The sequence below is a fragment of the Zingiber officinale genome, chromosome 1A, assembly GCF_018446385.1.
Source record: "Zingiber officinale cultivar Zhangliang chromosome 1A, Zo_v1.1, whole genome shotgun sequence".
NCBI classification, from domain to species: domain Eukaryota; kingdom Viridiplantae; phylum Streptophyta; class Magnoliopsida; order Zingiberales; family Zingiberaceae; genus Zingiber; species Zingiber officinale.
In genome coordinates this window covers 188,263,019-188,284,114 of record NC_055987.1, presented here as the reverse complement: position 1 = coordinate 188,284,114, position 21,096 = coordinate 188,263,019, and the positions used below count along the sequence as shown (strand labels likewise).

General features: G+C 34.0%; 1 protein-coding gene across 1 annotated transcript; it reads left to right on the top strand.

Moving 5' to 3' along the window:
* Positions 1 to 405: 405 nt before the first annotated feature.
* LOC122008420 lies at positions 406 to 21,093 on the top strand (the record flags this gene model as incomplete). Its single annotated transcript, XM_042564151.1, has 14 exons — positions 406 to 1,494; positions 3,072 to 3,187; positions 6,993 to 7,201; positions 9,131 to 9,250; positions 10,011 to 10,139; positions 10,264 to 10,389; positions 12,614 to 12,669; positions 12,781 to 12,880; positions 12,955 to 13,072; positions 14,271 to 14,480; positions 14,758 to 15,079; positions 16,805 to 16,898; positions 20,744 to 20,852; positions 21,032 to 21,093. Coding segments are annotated over exons 1-14 (2,598 nt in total), but the record flags the coding sequence as incomplete, so codon positions are not given.
* Positions 21,094 to 21,096: the final 3 nt, after the last annotated feature.

The window sequence follows — 21,096 nt, the reverse complement described above, 5'->3', positions numbered from 1 at the left end:
AAAAAAAAAAAGACATACTTTGTCAGCAAAAAAATTATTAAAAAATATTTTAAATTTCGAGGAGCAGTTTTAAAATTGTAATGTCGTTAAAACTTACCATAGATTGGGTTCGAGCCAAGTGCACCCAACCAGCCTAACTCGATCGGCCGTGATAATCGCTGTTTTTGGACTGAAAGTCGAAACCAACAGCCACAGGCAGACGGCAGACCAATCTCCTTTTCCTTACGTCAAAGCTGTGCTCCCCCGAATGCAATGCACTCAACGATCCATTAACAAATCGCCGCGTGCCTTACTCTTCGTGCCGCACAATAAAATCACGAATCGTAAGGCAGCTCTCGACGGACCGATGCGCGCTGGAGCCGGCAACCGTCGTTATCCTGCCCCGTTTTATTTCCTGGCGACTCGCCTCTTGTCTGTCTTTCTCTTTCTTCCTCCTCGTCTCCTCCGTTTCTCTTGCGAACGGCTCGCCCTTATAAAAAGTATCTCCCCACCGCCACCAACTATTTCCGTCGCCTTCTTCGCTTTCCTTTCCCTTTCTCTTTCCCGAATTAGCAAAAGTGAAAGGAAGGAGAGGAAGCTGTGCAATTCCCAACCCTGGGGCGGGGGGATCGTCCCTTGCCCTAATTCCCCTCCGGCTGAAGCGTGGTGATGAGTTGCACCTCCGCCCATGGCCGTCGCCTCCGCGTGTTTCCTCGTGGTTCTCCTCGTTTCGTTTGGCTACCCTGCGGTCTGCTTCCCCAGGCTGGACGGTGGCGGACTGGATCGCGGGGATCGATTCTCGATCTTGAACTACGAGTCTTTGTGGCACGATTACTCTCCGCCTTCCCCGCCTCCGTCGCCTCCGGACCCGCCCTCGGCTTCCTGTGGGGATGACTTGGGTGGCACCGGCGACTTCGACAGCCTCTGCGAGGTCCACACCAGCGTGCAGCTTTCCAACGACGTCTTTGTCAAGGCGAATGGGAGCTTCGTGGTCTACCCGGATGTGGTGCTCAGCTGCCCGCTGGCGGGGTGCTCCCTCGTCATCAATCTTACGGGTGAAATCCGGATCGGACACAATGCGAAGATTGTGGCCGGGAAGGTGCGATTGGCGGCGGGAAACATGAGTCTAGCTGACGGTGCAGCCATCAATACTACGGCGCTCGCAGGGGATCCGCCGACACAGACCAGTGGGGCCCCTTCCGGGATAGATGGAGATGGTGGTGGGCATGGTGGAAGGGGTGCGAGCTGTGTGGTGAAGGAAGGGCAGACGCAGGAGGACTCCTGGGGTGGAGACGCGTACTCCTGGTCATCTCTGACGGTGCCTGTTAGCTACGGAAGCAAAGGGGGCTCAACAAGCAGGGAGAAGGATTATGGAGGAGGAGGCGGTGGGCAGATCTTCTTCATAGTCAAGGATTTTCTTGAGGTCAATGGAAGCATTTTGGCTGATGGTGGCGAGGGCGGCTCTTTGGGTGGTGGAGGGTCAGGTGGGAGCATCTATGTCAATGCAACCAAAATGTAAGTGCAAAAATAATGTCGGTTAACATGCTTCTACTATGGGGTTAAATAGAGTAACATTGTTAATATTCTGAATGTAAAGTTTGATATCTCCTTAATCAAAGTATTCTTAGTACACTACTTTCACCTATGATAAAAGCTTTATGTTCGTTTTCTCCTTGACTACTAAAGCTTTGTGGTGTATTGATATAGCCTGCCTGCTAGATACACACTAATACTTTGTAATCTATAACAAATACTCAACTAGATATGATCTGACAACAAATTATTTAAGCCCTAATGAAATGTTCTCTATTATCAAATCAAACTATGTTGTGTCTAGTTTTTGTGATGAGCTACTATTTCAGTTCTCCATAAAGAATCACACGAGTTTAATATGTATGGTTAAATATTGAAGCTGATTTTTGTATATTTTGTTTTAAGATTTTGTTGACGCTAATCAAACATTTTTGTCTGAGTTGAATTCTTAAAATTTGGAGTCAACTGATCTGCATTGTTAAGCATGAAAATCATGTGTGCGTGGTGAATACTGTACCTTTGAATGTAGTAGCTTGGATGTTTCTCTTCCATGTGGACTTTGTAACACAACTTGAGAAGCATTTTTTTTGCTGTCAAGCTAAATAGAATAACTATCGACACACAACATCATGTGATAGATGGTCTTCATGTTGGAATATTTTTACTTGTGAGTACAGTAGCACTAACCTAACAGATGTTTGTCATGGCTTAGTCATATGCTTTGAACTATCTTAGGGGAATTTACTTTGCATTAGTCTTATTAATTAACTCTTATCTTCTTCAAAGTAGTCATGCAGTCAGGACCATTTTAGTTAAGTTGTAAGCAATTTGGAATACAGCTATGATATTTAGGATGAATGAAATGATAACAAAGCTTATCTGTGATTCCAAATTCTTTATGCTTCTACAAGATTGGTGGTTCTTTCCTTTAATGATATTGGATTTGGTCAATCCTAGAAATTAGATAATTGACCTGCAATTTTTTATTTCTAGTATAAGTTGGAAATCCTTTTACATTAGTATGTGTAAAGTGTTTATACTGAATACAAACTCATGATATCTTCTATTTTCTGTTTGAAACTAATATGCAATCACAGACTTTGTATTGATCACTCTCAGATATTGAATGAATAAAACTTTGTCTATCAGCATGTATGTGTCTGCATATAATATTTCAGTTTTGAACATTGGTAACAATCATTTATATGTGGCAAATTTTACTTTGAAAACATTCCATAAGGTTTTAGGTTCGTAATTCGCCTAGTGAAATTCATCTGCTATAGTAGTACTTGAAAGTCCCCTTAGTCATGCGTACATGTGATAATTGAAGCTTGTTTTACCAGTGACCAAGAAGTAAAAAAGTGCATAGTTTATTAACTAGAAATATCCTTGTCATTTAGTGCTCATATATATGTATTTATATATTTTTTTTTTATAAAAGCTTGCTGAATTCTTGCCCTTATTGTGCAGTTGAGTTAATCTGCCTGTGATCTTTGATCAATATACCAAATTATTCTGTCTTGCTGAAGATCTATCTAATTTTCTTTTTCTAAGAGCAGGAAAGGCACAGGCATGATAAGTGCATCGGGAGGTTGTGGCTTGGCTGGTGGTGGTGGAGGTCGTGTTTCAATTGCTGTATTCAGTTGGCATGATGAACCACATGTTTTTGTTCACGGTATGGTTATGATTTATCCTACTTGCAGTACAACTAGTCTATTTTTTGAGAGTCTAAAGTGACCATTATTTTAAAAAGCCAATGAAAGAGGCTTTTATTCTATTAGCACATTCATTCATGCGATAACAAGTTTTTATAGTATCATAATCTCTTTTCTCTCTTATAATGAGATTGTTGACAGAGGCGCACAATATATGCTTCATAACCTTTGGTGGATTACGCCGCCACGGGTTGACACATTTGGTACTTGCATGGGTGATTGCTTCAATAGGTCTTGGAGTCAATGACTAGCGGGTGCAAAAAGCTTCGCTGGTGCCTGACCTCCCCATGCAAAGGGCTACAATGCTAGGGCAAATGCCTTCCTTGATTTACCCCCTTCCAGAGAGTGTGGGGCCCTCTGGAGGGGCTACTAAGGTGATGGCTTCACCTTTTGCTCCAATTAACCTTTGTTGCATTACTTGATCCACTTGTTCAAGTCACCTTGTCTCATTGTCTTATTATACCACAGCCACTAGTCCAACCTTGCTATTGGATAGAAGTCGTGTCCATCCCTTTTTTTGAGTTCTCATCCCCCCAACCCACTTGACTCCATCCCACTGACGCAGTTTTATCCCATCCTCTCTCTAGACAAGCCTCTATCACTCCTATTTTGCCTTTGTACAGGATCTCTAGAGTACCACCTCCAACTTTGCTTGACAAACATGAATTCAGTGCGACAGAAGTTAGGCATATCTTGCATCAACTGTTGTTAATTGCATGGGATGGGACTACATATGCAAATTTACATTGATTGATCAAGATCTAAATATATGGAAAATTCAACAACAGACTTGCTTAGATAGTTGAATCACTGCCTTAGCCACAATCTCCTTTGAAAATCATTTGTAACATGACTCCATGTTCCATAATACTTTGGTAAAAGAAATCCATATGGAGAAATCTACAAAAATCTTCTTTATTGTGGTTTAGTTTGTTCAACTTGACTTTATAACCATAATTATTTGTTATTAATCCTATATAGACAATTATCAAGCCGAAATAACTTTATCACCATGAGAGATCTAGACAATTGTTTGATGTTTTGTTTTGTAGTAAGGTTTTGGTGCTTGGTTGGAATGAGATGATGCCAATGTCAGCTAATGTACAGTATGCTGGCATGTCATCCAGCTGGTTGACATCAATTAGAGGAAAAACCAAGGATGGGAAAACAGGGAAGAAGAGTATCTAATATATTACTACTTCTGCTGCTACATAGAGTACTGCTATTGTGTCTACCCATGTTGGTTTTAGTTAGATTTACATGATAAGATATTTTGACCTTCGAATCAAAATGATGCACCGTAAAACCTAATGTAGACTGTAGGTGTGAGAATGATTAAATCAAATACTCTTATTTAAAAAGTTCTAAAGAATTTGTTAATAAGTTAGTTGTTTAATTTAAAAAATACACAAGCCAATCACTCGATTAATGTAAACCCTGCAAAAACACAAAATGGTAATATGCATTACCAATTCATGCTTAAGAAGATTTAATTCTGGTTTTTAGTGGTCCTAATGCAAGTGCAAGTCAACACTACAGGAATGAAAATAGATCCGGACATAAGTTACGGGATATCACAAAATTAATTGATAGCTGAGCCCTCTAATTCCAACAACATGTTAGATCTAACACGTCTCATTGGTTAACTGTCATCAAAGACTCTTGATTGCAAAAGTCTCATTAGGTTGAATCTAGAGATGCAACAACTGTAGTTGGGCAGAAACTGTTAATCTTACTGCAGCTAATGGAAGGCAGTTGCAGGGCTGTTGACAGGCAGTAGGCAACATGGCCAACGATAATTGGCTTGCAGTGGCTCTGGACAATGTTGCCTAATCAACAAGAGGCGGAATTGGGCAGTGACGAGGAGAGATCCACTTGTTCATAGTGCTCATGGGATAGACAAGGACTATGACAAGATTGAGGTAGACCAAGTTTTCTTCTTCTTTAGGTAAGCAAGGAGGTTACAAGATCACTACTGAGTGCCAATTGATGGAAGGCCCGACAGGTTCTCATTGAAGTGGATTTGTTGAGGAAGAGGAGAGCAAGTTTGGGATGTGGGATGACTCTCCACCACCTTGTGATGGTGAGAAGTTGTAGGTGAGGGGATGCATCTACTAGTGGGAAGTTGTAGGCAAGTTCAACATGGAAACGACTGTTGGTGAATCTTACAGACTTGCAATGGCTAGCAGCTCTAATGCAAGCTGACAATAGGAGGGGACCGGAGAGTTCTGTTGCAGCAGGAAGAAGCCATATGTCTGTGACTGCTTCTTCAGAGAATCAGTTCAGGAGGGAACTGCTTTCTGTTTGGCTCTGGGTAGAGTGAGTTGTTTTGGCTTGTCATAGTTGCAGTTAGTTAACACAACAATTGTGGATGCTAGAAGCCCTCTAGCTAGTAGCAAGGCCGGGAAGGGTGATGACTAGGAGATGGTTGGATGATGTGGTAGGAAGCATGGAGAGGAATTTGGATGAATCAGTGTAGGGGATATTGGAGTATCAAATAAAAAACGAAATAGGAATTCAATTTTGATACAACACCCAAATCCACCAAACTCACATGGATTGGTATAGCACATGGATAGTTTTTTTTCTAACACAGAAATAGCTCTTGCAAGGGAAAGAAAACTCATAAATAGAACTTTATTATCGTAAAATATGATTTACTTTTGGGTCTAAGGGCCCTTTTATAAAACAACCAAAGGTTCTAATCTTCTTAACAATTTCTTTTTTCCAAAACAAGGTATTCTGATTTAATACCTTAATAAATATAACATAATTTCAAACTTAAACAATTTTTAGGAATTTAAAAATTACTTGTCTAAATTTTTTATTTAAAATATTATAATTTTATCCCTATTTTAATCATAATTGTAAGCCACATTACTTCTCCACTGATTTCTTTGGATTGATCATTTTGTACTTATGCCCATCATTATAACTCATGTAAGACAGTTTCATTAAAAAATTGCTTCATAATTTCAAAAGCAGTTTTATTTTTAAAGGGTATGAAATACAATTTTGATAATTTATTTTGTTATTTAGTAGAGCCGAGCCTTTGTGAAATTGTTTTTGATAAATCCTATAAAAGATGTGTCATCTCATTGACATTGTTACATTTATCTAACCTGAATTCTCTTTTCTTTCTCCTACAGAGACTCACTGAGTTGATGAACATGGCTTGTACTGTGACAGACATGTTATCGCTTCTGTCTTCGTGTTTGTGTGCATATAGTTTTGCTGATCTCCATTTTTCTGCTACCTTTTAAATGCTGTTCGTTAATGTTTTCAGTATCAAAATTCAGATTATTGATTCTTGTTTGGGCTAATTTATGGTTCTTAGGGAATCACCCTTTTGTAAATGCTTGGGTTTTGTATATGCATGGTTTGTTATTTATTGCATATTTTTTTCTTGTGGAAATTGAATAGGTTTCTGAAAGTACTTCAATGCACATTGTGATTACCTGAACGACCTTAGTGCTGTAGTTCTTTTGTGAGATTTCACATAAACACTTGGTTTCTAGTTGTTAATTTCCCAGTTTTGCAACTCTAAAATAGGCTTAACTATTTCTCTTTTGAGTAGGTGGTTATATACCATGTTTGTGTGATGTCAAAATCTGATTACGACAAGACTAAGCATTGTGTGCTCTTTTTGGCATTTTTGTTTTATGATTATTATTTAGACTTTAAGCTGGCGTTAAGTCACTTCTTCTTTGTGTTTGCATTATCAGAATTTTTTAGGGGCTCATTCTTTTAATTTCTTCTAAATAGGTGGAAAGAGTTCTCGCTGTCCTGATAATGCGGGTGCTGCTGGAACACTTTATGACTCAGTTCCTAAAAGCCTTATAGTTAGCAATCATAACCGTTCAACACAGACTGATACACTTCTACTAGAATTTCCTTATCAGCCGCTTTGGACAAATGTTTTTATCAGGAATTGTGCCAAAGTTGCTGTTCCTCTACTATGGAGTCGAGTACAGGTCAGTTTTCTTGCTTGAATGCTATTTTGTTTGTTGAGCAGTATTATTTTCCAAAATCCAATTGTCTGTGACTATGTGAGGAACTTCCATTAGCTTTCAGGTTGTCCAAAATATTAATAAAAGATAGCACAAGGAGGATTTTGGTGTTTAAGTATAGGAAGATACCCACTTGCTGTATTGTTGGTTTAGTAAATTTCATGAAGAGAATAATTCTTGCACTGGGGATTTTAGTTTTGACATTTCAGGGTTAATCTATTATCTATGGTTGATTGGTTTAAATGTTATGGTTAGTTGAAATATTAGAAAACTACGTTAACCCTACTAATGGAGATTCAATACTGCAAAGAGATATCTGATAGAAAAATAATCATACTAATATTTAGGTAAAAAAAATAAGTATGCAATACATTTTCGTGCTTCTTGTTTATGGAAATCAGTTTGGTGTGCAAACACGTACTATGCTAGACAAATGTTTACAGCTTATATGGAAATTTATTTTCTTAAAGATGGATCTCTTATAAATTGGAAAAATGTAAAACAAGATCAATTTAGTAATAATTGAAGAAACATAAATTGCTAGAGGACATAAATGCATAGAATTTAACTGTATGTATTATCATTTCCATGCTTATGGGTGGCATGTATAGCTAAGGATTTTGTAACTGCAATCATATTAGTAAGTGATACAACTACTTAAGAATTTCTACAAAGATTGCTTTAGGTATTGTTTAATTACTTCTTGTGGTTTCTTTCAAAACACAATATCTGTCTACTTTCTGATGAAAATATTACAAGGTTGCTTTAGGTACTGATGGTATAGAACTATGCCCATAACCAGATGGCTCCAAATAGTTTTGAGAGACGGGTAGGACTTTTTCGGTACTTCAGAACTTACTAGAGCAGACAAGCTTGGACAAAATTGATTTTTTTTTTTTTTTTTGTGCATTTGCCAATATGTTAGTGACCCATTGATTGATGTAGCTTCATACATGCTTTAAAATCTCGTGCTGAACCACCCCGGTACAGGCAAAACATTTCACTTTGCTTGCCGACCAGCACTGGCACGCCCTAGGCCCCGTGGCGAACGTGTCGCACAAGCCCTGCTATCGTTGGCAAAGAAGAACAGCCCGGAAATTAGCTTTTAATTAAATAAACCTTAGGTTAATAATCTCAATCAATTTCTAGTTATAATAGGGATAATTTAAATAGGCTTAATTTAACTTTAATAAAACTATCCCATTAACTATATATATATATGTATATATATATTAAATATTTAGATTAATTTTTTTAGTATCTATTTTATATTTAAAAAATACCGAAATTATATCGGCACGACATGACACGGTATCGAAACCGTATCGTTCTGATCCAGACCGAAATCTGGGCATGGATTGAGATTTTAAACCATGGTTTTAGACGCGTACAAGTTTAGAGGATTTATTTTATTTTTTGAAATATATCAAATTTGCTTCGTCTCATATGGTTGTCATTGGTCTAACTGGTAAATTTAGCTAAAAGTGTTGTATGCCAAAACTGTGATGATATCATGATAATTTAGCTAAAATAAACTACCGAAGTCCCTGAAGCCTTGTTTTTTCATACATTTTAAAATTTGGATTCATTTTCTTTTAATGGTAATGCTTTTATGTCTCTTATTTAACATGGTTTTGTTAATGGTTTATTCTTAAAATGGTAGTTTTAAATGTGGGACAATAGTGATATTCTTATCTGATTTTATGATATTTGTGCAGTTGGCTTGGATGTGTAGATTGTATAGGTTGTATAGGTGTCTTGTTTGGATGTTTTTTCAATAACCTAGTCATGGTATTTTGTTTTCCTTGTTTCAAATGCTTTATTGTCCACTTCATGTTTGAAAACCCATTTGCTTCTTTCAGAACAACTTACCCTACTCTCTGTAATTACCAGGTTCAAGGGCAACTTAGTCTACTTTGTGGTGGCATATTGACATTTGGTCTGACTCATTATCCTTATTCCGAGTTTGAGCTTATGGCTGAAGAACTTTTGATGAGCGACTCAGTAATTAAGGTTCTCCCAGAACAATTACTTCTCATTGTCTTTGTTACTCCTTTATATTATCAGCAACATATTTTTTCCCCTCAATTCAATTGTTTGCTTATTGGTGCTAGTTTGAAGTTCAGCCTTGGAACCATGCTAAAGGTTGCTCCTTCTTTAGCTAGTGTAACATGTGTTTAGAACTCTAGTAATGACATTTGCAATTGTGGGGTTAAGGCTGCACCATTGATCATTGAATCACTGGTAGGCCTTACAATGGATGGAGCCTCATGAACGGATTCATACATTTTTTTTTAGTTTGTCTTTTTGATTTCCTAATTTAGTTGGTAAAAAGTACCTGGTTGATGACAACTAACCTGTTCAATGCAGCTGGCCAAGTGTGAAAAGTTAAGAGAACAAGATAAACAAGTTCTCATCCTAATATCATTCATCTGCTATACTTGCAATAATATGGCTTCAAAATCTGCGATTTCTTTCTGCCTGATATTTTTTTTATTTGATAAATGGCCAACCTGTATCTTTAATTTTCTGGTAAGAAGAATAATCAATAAATATGATTGATGAAACGGATGATTGCTAATAATTTGTTGAAGATGTCCATGTTGATATCCATATCCCTACTTCATCATGCAAATTATTGTGTTGGTGCTGCTATTCTCATCACTTTATTTTGCTTGATTAATGAATTTTATCAAGTTAAATGTCAATTGCTATCTTAGAAGGTAATTGATCTTCCATCAGATATTTATTGTTTGTTCATGTCCAATTTTAGGTGTTTGGTGCCTTACGAATGTCTGTTAAAATGCTTTTGATGTGGAATTCTAAAATGATCATTACTGGTGGTGAGGATACAATAGTAGCAACGACATTGCTTGAAGCGAGTAATTTGATTGTTCTAAGGGTAAGTTTGTTCTTATTCTGGGCTAAATTTGTTTATTATCAGTTTTATTTTTCAAAACAAGATTAATTGGTGGGCAAAGGATTGGTGAGATGAGCCAAATTTTATTCATTAACTTTCTTTACAGGAATCATCTGTCATACATTCAAATGCAAATCTAGGAGTTCATGGTCAAGGTCTGCTCAATTTGTCTGGGCCAGGAGATGTAATTGAGGCACAACGTTTGATCTTGTCACTTTTCTACAGCATCCATGTATGTTTGTGAGTTATATGTTTATTTTCTTTCTGTTGTTATTATATGATTGCTCGATGCAGTTATTCATATGATTTAGAATATCAATTCTAGTACTATCACCAACTAAATCTCATTATCTTTTATAGTTTAAATTTACTATTCAAAACCTTTTCTTGCTTTTGATTGATGTCATTTAGTACTTTCTTCTTGTCCATTTGTCATATTTGTTAGTTTGTTTTTTGGTTGATCTGGTTTCTTATCAAACCGTTATCTTCTTCCATTGCCAACTTTGCTATTATTTAAGCAGAAACTTCATTGAATTGCTTGTCCAATAAAGCCATATTGGATGTTGGGCATGAATGTTTTGTAAAAGGTCGCCTACGCTTAACATGGATTGGTTGTTTTAGACATACTTTTTGATGTCTATGACAATATGCTGCAGATATTATTTTTATTGGAAAACTTCATTTTGCATGAGTTTTACAACTTTTTCATTTCATCCATTATCCCTTCTGTCATTATCAGATTTGTGTTTAAATCTTTATTATCTTTCATGAAATTCTTATTCTTCTTCACCCCCTTCTACTTTACCAAGAATCGATCCCCTTTCTCTTTTCCTCTTGCATGTTGTCCATCTCAATTGAACAATTTACCATGGTTAACCATGTTGTATATTGCAATTGATCAATTAGCTATTATTGTATGAATTACTTGAAAATGTCCATCGTGGCCACCTCCCTGATGATGATGATGGAACTGATCCACCACCACTCTTTGAGATGGATTGACTTTTCTACAAGAATCTCCACACCCTTTACTCCCACAATATTACGTTGACTTTCTGAAAATCTTGCTTGGCATGATGATCATGAGGTGCTCCACTTCACTCTTTCATTCTGCATGTTGAGTGTTTCTTATGCTGCTAAATCCCTTCAATTCCCTCCATAATGAGGCTGACTGTTCAATGACATCACCATCATGATCATTATGGATGACAAGGAGCCAAGCACAGAGGCATTTAGTTTCATAAGGGTGTTGTTTCTAATAGCAAGGCGACCGTTTGGCGAGTCCATTTGTGATGTGCAACTTTTTTGACAACTCTTTCCTCGATTCAAATTTGTTCAAATCATAATCAGCAGGCCATCTTCTTGTTATGCAAGAATCCCAAGGAGCAAAAAGTGAAAAACTTTGTTGTTCACACAGTTGTGGATATCTACAACATGATTACAATGAAAAATCGCTTGAGCATGATTATAGTGAACAAAGAGATTTTTTTTTTGCTGCTTGCTTGCTCAAGCTTACTAGCTTTTGAAAATGTCCTAAAATGAAATGCAATATCGTAACCAATCTAATAACTATAGTATTTCTGATAACAAGTCAAGGGTTGTTATAAGGATGACTTGGGCTAATGCACTTCATTTTTTGAGCAAGCTATTTTTTTTTTAATTAAATAAATAACATATGTATTATATGGACTTAGTATTTTGAGCCAGTTGTTTAGCATAACAAAGTTTAATGTATTATTAGTTCTCTCATCTGGTCAAGGGTGTTGTGATATGCTCAAGCATTTTGTTGGATGTGATGGATATTGGCAGCACTTGACCAACAATGAAAGTTTGGTTCTAGTGCCTACAACCCAATGCTATCAGTGCCTAAATGCTTAGACAAATTGTCATATTTTATTCATGATTGATTAATCTAGACCAATTTTTGGTGCACAACTTTATGTCTTAGCTTTGAATATCATTTGAACCTCAATAACACTGGAGTGATTGCATAAGCAAACTAAAGTAAGCAAAATGGGGAAATTTAAATAATTCAATTATATTAACTCAATGAACCTTTGCCTTTATTTGTTAGACACTTATCTTTGTTATGAGAATTCTCTTGCTGCCTCTGCCATGTTGTTTGATTTAGCTCTCATACTACTTTTTGTTCAAATATCAGTATATAAATGGGACTTAGGTTTTACTTATTAGAAATGTTGAACATGTTATGCTGGATTCTAGATCAACAAATTACTGGACAAATTTTATACCTCCGCTTGTCAATATTTTAGTTGTCAGAAAATCAATTCATTTGCACCATTTGATTAACTTGAGTTTTTGGTTGATACTATTTTCTACCAATATTTCCATCATAAACTGACTCACTTCCTCATTTCTGTTGTTTCATGCTGCTGATAAATCTATGATGTTTACCTGTAATGCTTAAATTCTCAGATCGTTTCGATCCTCTGTAGGTTGGACCTGGATCCATTCTGCGTGGGCCACTGATAAATGCAACTACTGATAAAATGTAATTTGTTTGCTCTCTTTTCAGAGGATATTATCTACCTTCCATTGTTCACTTGAATTGTGTTATCTAACAAGTTAAATTTTGCTGTCTGGCATGTATACTTGCTTTTAGGGCCCCAAGTCTGAATTGTGAGAAAAAAGATTGTCCATTGGAGTTAGTTCATCCACCAGAAGACTGTAATGTCAATACATCACTCTCGTTCACCCTCCAGGTAAAATTTTCCATTAGTGTCTGTCTCTTTGGTATTAAGTTTCTTGGATTGTTAATATATTTTCTTGTTTTCAGATTTGTCGTGTTGAAGATATTGATGTTGCTGGCCTTGTTCAAGGAACCGTTGTTCATTTCCATAGAGCAAGAAGCATTGTTGTGTACCCCACAGGAAAAATAAGTGCGACTGGTTTGGGTATGAGCTGTTTAAACCTACTGAAATTTTATTTTCCTTTTTAATATTCCCAAAAGTTATTTGTGTTTCATTCACGTATTCTGTTGCTTAATTGTCCTTGGTTGATAATAGGAATGGTTTTCTCAGGAAAATAATGATATGTTGTTGTCTTCCGTAGTTACACTTGGTTTTTGCTGCATTTTGATGAGTCATACCATTCTACCCTACCAAACATGGTCATTGTCCATTTTTTCATTATTTAAGCATCAATTATTGCTTATTTAAGTCACCATACTGTTTTCTTTTTTATCTGGAGTCCTTGATATTTTCTCTAAATACATTTGCTACATAATTTTCTTTTTTATGACAACTTGGTTGAAATAACTAATTTTTATCATTATTTATATTTTCCATGATACATATCTGCATATGTTTTATTTATATTAATGTATGACATTATACAAAAACACCCAAGATTTAGTTAATCTCATTTTGATATTTCAATTCATCTTGCCATTTACTCATCTTGCGGTTTCAGTTGAAAAATATGTGCTAAACTATCACAAATGTATCATTTGTTCTTGAAGTGTCATTGATTGTTTGCAGCTTAGTTACCTTGACAAAGCTAAACACTTGGTTCTTAGTATTTCTTTTCTTTGTATGTTTGATGTGATTCACTTGGTCAACTTACATGCTTATTCTGCACTTTTAGGATGCCTAATTAAATCCTTCACTTTACCATTGCATAGTGCTGCGTGGAAGTTGCATAATTGCTGTTCTAATGACTATTTAAAGTACCACACACCTTCTTTGTTAGAGGCCATTCTTTGAGTAACTTCCAATAGAGCTATCAACATCCAATCTTTTAGTTGTTTTTCATTTTCTTTTTATCTTCATAATTTGATGAAAAGCTTAAATATGAGGTCATTCACTTAGGATATTATTTACTTTGGAATAAATTATTATTTCTGGATATTATTTACTTTGGAATAAATTATTATTTCTGGCTATAGATTACTAAAGTTTTGTCTAAAATGATTTCTTCTACTTTATCATAAGTGTTAGAAAAGGGCATTCATGCACATAAGTTTATATATTTTATATTGGATCTGATGACTTGGTTTTTCTCATCTCTCTCTCTTTTTGCTATTCCATAGGGTATGTGTCTCAAATGCAATATGATAAATCCACCTTGATGCATTGTTTTGCTTATGTGCAGGCTGCAAAGGTGGTGTTGGGCATGGAAATATATTAGAGAATGGTGTTGGTGGTGGTGGTGGGCATGGTGGAAAGGGTGGAGATGGGCGTTTTAAAGATCTCATTGTTAATGGTGGCATTGCCTATGGAAATGCTGATTTTCCTTGTGAGCTTGGTAGTGGTAGTGGAAATGACAGTCTATCTTACGCAACTTCTGGTGGTGGTATCATAGGTGTGTCTTTCCTGTGATAAACTTTCTACTTTGTTTATTGCTGCAGCATTTTAGGTAAAAGAGGTTCAAAGAGAGTGGATTCTGATTGATAGGAAAAAAATTTACTTAGTTGTGGTCTACTCTATCATGTCTGAATCAACTACATATCAATCTACCTTTTGGCATTCACCAGTTAACATTATTGTGTACTTATTCATGTTCTTTAAATTCTTTAAAACTTTGTACATTGCTAATACCTTCTTCTGGATTACTGTTGCCATCACGACAACCACTACAGTTATGGGTTCAATGGAACATGCTCTAGTCAGTTTGTCTGTTGATGGCTCAGTTGAAGCAGATGGGGAAGATTTCAAAGAAGCTAGCATCATCACTGGCTTGTCAGATGCAGGGCCTGGTGGTGGTTCTGGCGGTACAATTCTTCTATTTTTGCACTCCTTAACTCTTGGTGATTCCTCTATACTTTCTAGTGCCGGTGGGCTTGGCAGCCTTAGTGGTGGTGGTGGAGGAGGTGGTGGAAGGATTCACTTTGATTGGTCTGATATTCCTACTGGTGATGAATATCTTCCAGTTGCAAATGTAAAGGGAATCATAAACACAAGGTCTGAGTTTATTCCTCCATGCAGATAAAGGGAAACTAAAATTGTTTGTTTAAAAATTCACGTCCATGAATATCTCTTAAGTAGTTTGTTTAAAAATTAAAACTGTTAGCATTAATTTGACATAGTCAAAAAATTTAGGTCGTCCTTACCTACTTTGGGAAAGTTCTTTGCCTTTATCTTAGGATGTTTGGTTTGCCAAAAAAACAGTATCTAGTTGAACTGCATGCCTGCAATATCTGTTTATTGATCTTGGTTCTAATGGATCGCTAAGTTCATCATTCATTTTCTCATTGGTTGCTGGTTATTTGTATAAACTATTACCAACCGAAGTCTTGATTTTCCTCATTGATCACTGTCTTGATTGCCCCTTTTAAGATTAAAAAAATAGCACATAAACATCTTTTAGCTCTTTAACGAAGATGAACTTATATAAAGTTTGTAAGTGATTTCAATATGATAAGATCCATTTTTTTCACTGAATGTAGGAATGGATTTATGTTAGATGCTTATCATCGTATGAGGTCTCTTTTATTCATTAGAAGTGAATCATCTTTACATTATATATTCAAGTGGTTATTATGGGTGATTCTTTATGTTTTTACCTATTTCACTTGAGATCCATTTTTCATAATTATTTTAATTTTGAGGGAATAATATATAGTTGGATTAAATCTAGTTTCAACAAATTAACGGTAGGTTTGACATTGCATTTGCATTTTAAACATGCGTTTAGGAAATGCACTTTGTCCAAAAGAGCATTATGCAAAATTAGTTTAGTGTCAAACAATTTGTATCTTAACGCAATTAGTGTATGATAATATATATCTCATAATTGCTTTGTTTGTCAGTGTATTTAAAGAACACTTTTTGCTTCAAATAGAACAATAAAATATAGTAAAAAAAATAGAATAAAATATATTGATTTAAATTTAAAATTCATTAATATATTGTAATTTTCTACCCTATTATTTTTAAATATAATTATCTCAATGATTAATTTATGATTTTTTTTCATTATAAATTTTTTTTTATATGATTTTGTCATTAATGAGATATTAGTTATATTGCTTTGTTGGTAAAAAATAGAACTCATTTAGCCATTTTATATGTTATAATAAACATATAATTATCAATATGTAAGATTCTAATCATATAAACAATGTCGTTTGTTTAATAAAATAATACTTTTAAATTATTTGTATTGCCTTATTATTTTCATATATTTTAATGATTAAAATAATCATAATGATATTGTTTCATTATTTATAATGTTATTTTAATGTTTTGTAAAAATAGCATTGAGGTTGTCATTCTCTTGCATAAATAAACTTTTTGCTATGTTAATATATTAATTTTCGTGAAAACTTCTTTTATTCTCCCTAGTAACTAGACTTGAGTTCATTAGAATGTTACTAGATTATAAGTGATTTCACATGGATGTTAAGTTCACATTCTTAAATGAGTTAAAAAAGTATATGTTGAACAACTAGTTTCACATTCAGTCTCTAACACTTGTTTTATCTTAGCCTATTAACTAAAGCTGGTATGTAAATGTCTGTTCCTTTAGCATTATCTTCACAAACTGCAAAAATGTTGTAAATACGATAATAAGTAGCTCATTAATTGATTATATTAATTTGTGCTTTATTACAACATTTTACTATATGACATTTGCAATATATGTATCACATTTCATTATTTTAAATTATTAGTATCTTTCAACAGTGGAGGCATTAGCAGAGGCCATGGTTTGCCAGGAGAGAATGGAACACTTACTGGAAAAGCCTGCCCTAAGGGGCTTTATGGGATTTTTTGCAAGGTACTTGTTTTTAATTTAACACTATGTCATTGTTTGAATCTAGTGTTGTGTCATAGCTAAAATATGTCGTTCTAGTAAACTATCAAATTCCGATAGTTATTAGTGTAATTAATCTCATTTGTGTTGGTCGTTCAATCATGTCGGTGAACATTGTAACGTGTCAGAACTTGCTACACTTTAGCACACTTTTGACAAGCATGAAGTCAAGAAATGTTTCTTATTTTTTAAGCTTATTTCTTTTAAATTCTAATTTGACCATCTATTGTTCATGCTTATTTCTAAAAGATTTGACTATTTATTTTTCATATTTCTAAAAATAAGGTAATAGAAGAAGATTAGAGTACAACAACAATAACCAAGCTTTATCCCACTAGGTGGGGGTGGCTATATGGATTTATATCATCATCTATACTTAAATAAATTTTATCTTATTTTATTGTTGTGAACCGAGTCTTTTTTGGTTTTCCTCTTCCTCTTCCTCGTTTGATATGTGTATTTGTCATAGTTTCATATCGTCTAACTGAAACATTTATTAGTCGTCTAAGTACATGTCCGTACCAAAGTTTAAAATTTCGACCTGTCGAGGTTTCGGTCTCAGATCGGAACGATACGGTTTCGGTATCGTATCGTGCCGTGCGGATACAGTTTCGGTATTTTTTTATTTATATATAGTAATTATAAGATAAATATATTTATAGTGTATATAAAAATAAGTTGTATATTGATTTATTATAAATTCTCAATTATTGAATAATTTAATATTGTTAGAAAAAATAATTAAAAATAATTTTATTTAAATAAAATTGATATATCAATAATTCAAATTAAAATGGAAGTATCTATAATAATAATAATAATAATAATACAAGATATTACTTTATATTAATAATAATTATATAAATTAACTATTTATTCATTTAATTAATTATTAATTAAATAATATATATTTTAAATAGTAAAAAAAATATCAAGTAAATTTTTTTTTTAAAAAAATCAGAATATAAATATAATTTATTAGAATTTTTTTACAATTTTTTAATTTTTTTTTGAATTTTTAAATAATTTTTTAAAATTTAAATGAAATTTAAAATAATAAAAAATATACTAAAATATAAATAAAAATTATTATATTTTTTAAAATTTTAAATGGAATTTAAAACATTATTTTTCAGAATATTAATTAATAAAATTTATTAAATTTATTTAAATTTTAAATATATTTTTTATATATTTTATTAGGATAATTTAATTAGGGTTTATAAAAGTCTCTTCGAAATATCACACATCCTCCTTAGGAATTGTTTAAATAAAATAAATAATTATTGAAAATAAAAAAAACTCGGCGGAAGCGTCCGGTGACGTCGGCAGGGTCGCCAGACGCTTTCAGCGACGCCTTCTGGCAGCGTTAAAAACGTCGCAGCATGACGCCTCCGGCGCCCGCTATGTCGTGGCGCCCCATCGCCGCTTTGGCGGAGGACGCGTCCGCGTCTCTCCTTGCTGCTCGAGACATGCCTGACGTGCCGGTTCTCCTAGCGGAACGGTAATTACCATTCTTGGCTCGTTCCATCTTAAATGTGTCTCTCCCTCAATAGATGAAACTCCAACTTCCTCTCTAATGCTCTCATTTCTTATTCTGTATGTCTACATATCCATCTTAACATCTTCATCTCTGCAACTCTTATCTTCTGCTCATGTGCTTGAGTCCTAGCTTAACATTCAACTCCATATAATATAGTAGGTTTAACTATGGTTTTGTAGAACTCTCCTTTAAGTTTTAGAGGTATTTTACGGTCGAAGAAAACTAGAGTAATACAATTAATATAACGACAACCAAGCTCTATCTCACTAGGTGGGGTTGGCAGGGTAATACAATTAATAATTTTAACACTATTTTAACTCAATCAACATATACGGAAGCAAAAATAAGTAAAAAAATCATTTTAATTTTTATTATTTAATTGATTTATAGTTTTATTAAAATTTATTAAATGAGTAATGCTCGTGAATTCATCTTTCAAGCTTTAACACATACTGAAGTGTGTGTTTCGGTAAGGTATATTACAACAAAATTCAAATTAGATTGACTATTTAATTGCTATAGTTTTATATATTAAGGTAGAAATAAACTAATTGAAAGGTCATTAAAAAGGTAAAGCTCATCTAAATTTATCTTGGCATGCTTTAATGTGTGCCAAAGTGTAATGAGTGTTGGCACAAAGAAGGTATCAAAATCAGTGAATGAAATCTAGAGCGGTGCCGCTCGAAATGGGCGGTTTTTACTATTCTGACTTGGGACTGGCATCGGCACAACACGCGCAACAATTTCGCGGTGTCATTGTGTGCATCACACACGCGCAACAGAAGGACGAAGGAAGGAATCAATTCAGGGATGAAGACTTACTTGGAATTATTGGTGAAAGATTAGGTCAGTGAGGTGGCGGTGGTGAGGCTACTGTGATGAGGCAGCGACGAGGTGGCGGCTGCAGGGCGGTTGCGATGAGGTGGTGGCGGTGGCGGCGGCGGCAATGTGAAAAAAATTGCGATGGGAGGCGGAATCGCAAGTTTGAGAAAAAGTTAGGTTTATTAAAACTTTTAAATAAAACCATTATATTATATATATAATTTTTAATTTCTAATTAATTATTATATAAATTATAATTATATATTATAAAAATGAATAATTAATTAAAGAAACTGCTAATTAATTAATATAATTATAATATAATTTTATATTTTTATTATTGCTATTAAAATTATAAAAAATTAAAGTAAAAAAAATAGATAATTTAAAATAATTTTAAAAGCAAACTTTAAATTATTGTTATAAATTAAAAATAGATTAAAATTTTATAAAAATATTTAAAATAATTTTGAAATTTAATAAATAATTCTAAAAAAATTAATTGTTAAAAAATTTAAAATATATATAAATTTTTAAATAAATTTGATTTTAAGTTCAATATATATATATATATATATATATAATGATTTTTGTGTTAATTTATATAATTATTATAGATAATAATTTTTTATTATCTTAGAATCAATTTAAGATTTGAAATCATGAATATTAACATACTTAAGTATATGAACACATTATAAACATATATATATATATATATAGAAGTATCAAAACCGCATCGGCATGATACGATACCGAAACCTTGGCATGGGTCGAGATTTTAAGCCTTGATCAAAATACACTATTTCAGCTGGTAATTAAATCTTGATCATGGAAAATAAAAATCATGCTTAGTCCCATGCATGATACTCATTTTTGTATTAGTAAGGTATAATTTATAGTTAAAACTATTTTTTTTTAAATTTATTTCCCTATTTTATTGAATTGACTTTTTAATTGCTCTAGACTTATATTAGGAAGATAGACCAAGTGGATTAGGTTGTAGACTATTTTTTTTTTTTTTTGAATTTATCTCGCATGCGTAGGAGTATATCATGCTGAATGGTGGCATGACATAACACTGAATGTCAACATGATGCAACTCTGAAATTTTACAGTTCTGGTTGAAGACAAACTTCGGCATAACTTGTGATTTTAAACCTTGCTCTATGCTATTTGGAGCTTAGTCATAATATGCTTGGAACGAACTAGTACTTTTGCCTGTTTGGTAGAATGTTGCAAGATCTGTATTTTTTATAAATGACTAATATACATCCTATTGCCTCAAAACTCCATTGTTCTATATCCTTTGCTTGTCGTTGGTGGACATTCTTATTTTGGTTCTTTCCATATAAACCTATGTTGATACTTCTCCATATACTTTGCTGTTTGTAATTTTGATTCTCGCTCTTAAGAAATTTAAATTCCTTTTTGAATGCTTTAGGAGTGTCCGTTGGGAACCTTTAAGAATGTTACTGGATCTGATAAAGCTCTATGTTACCCATGCCCATCTAGTGGACTTCCACATCGTGCTATATATACAAGTATTCGAGGTATTCTCCTTAGCTACCTTTCAATTTTTCTTTAATTTTATGTTCTCTGCCTAAGTTACCTGATCAAGTATTAGTTGAAGTTGATTAGTTGGATCATTCATTTTTATCTATTTTTTTTAAATGCTCAATTTAGTTAGTGTTCTTGCAATTAGACTTATTTATTGAATCACCATTACCAGGAGGTGTTGCTGAAGCTCCTTGCCCATACAAATGTGTTTCTGAGAGATATCATATGCCACAACTA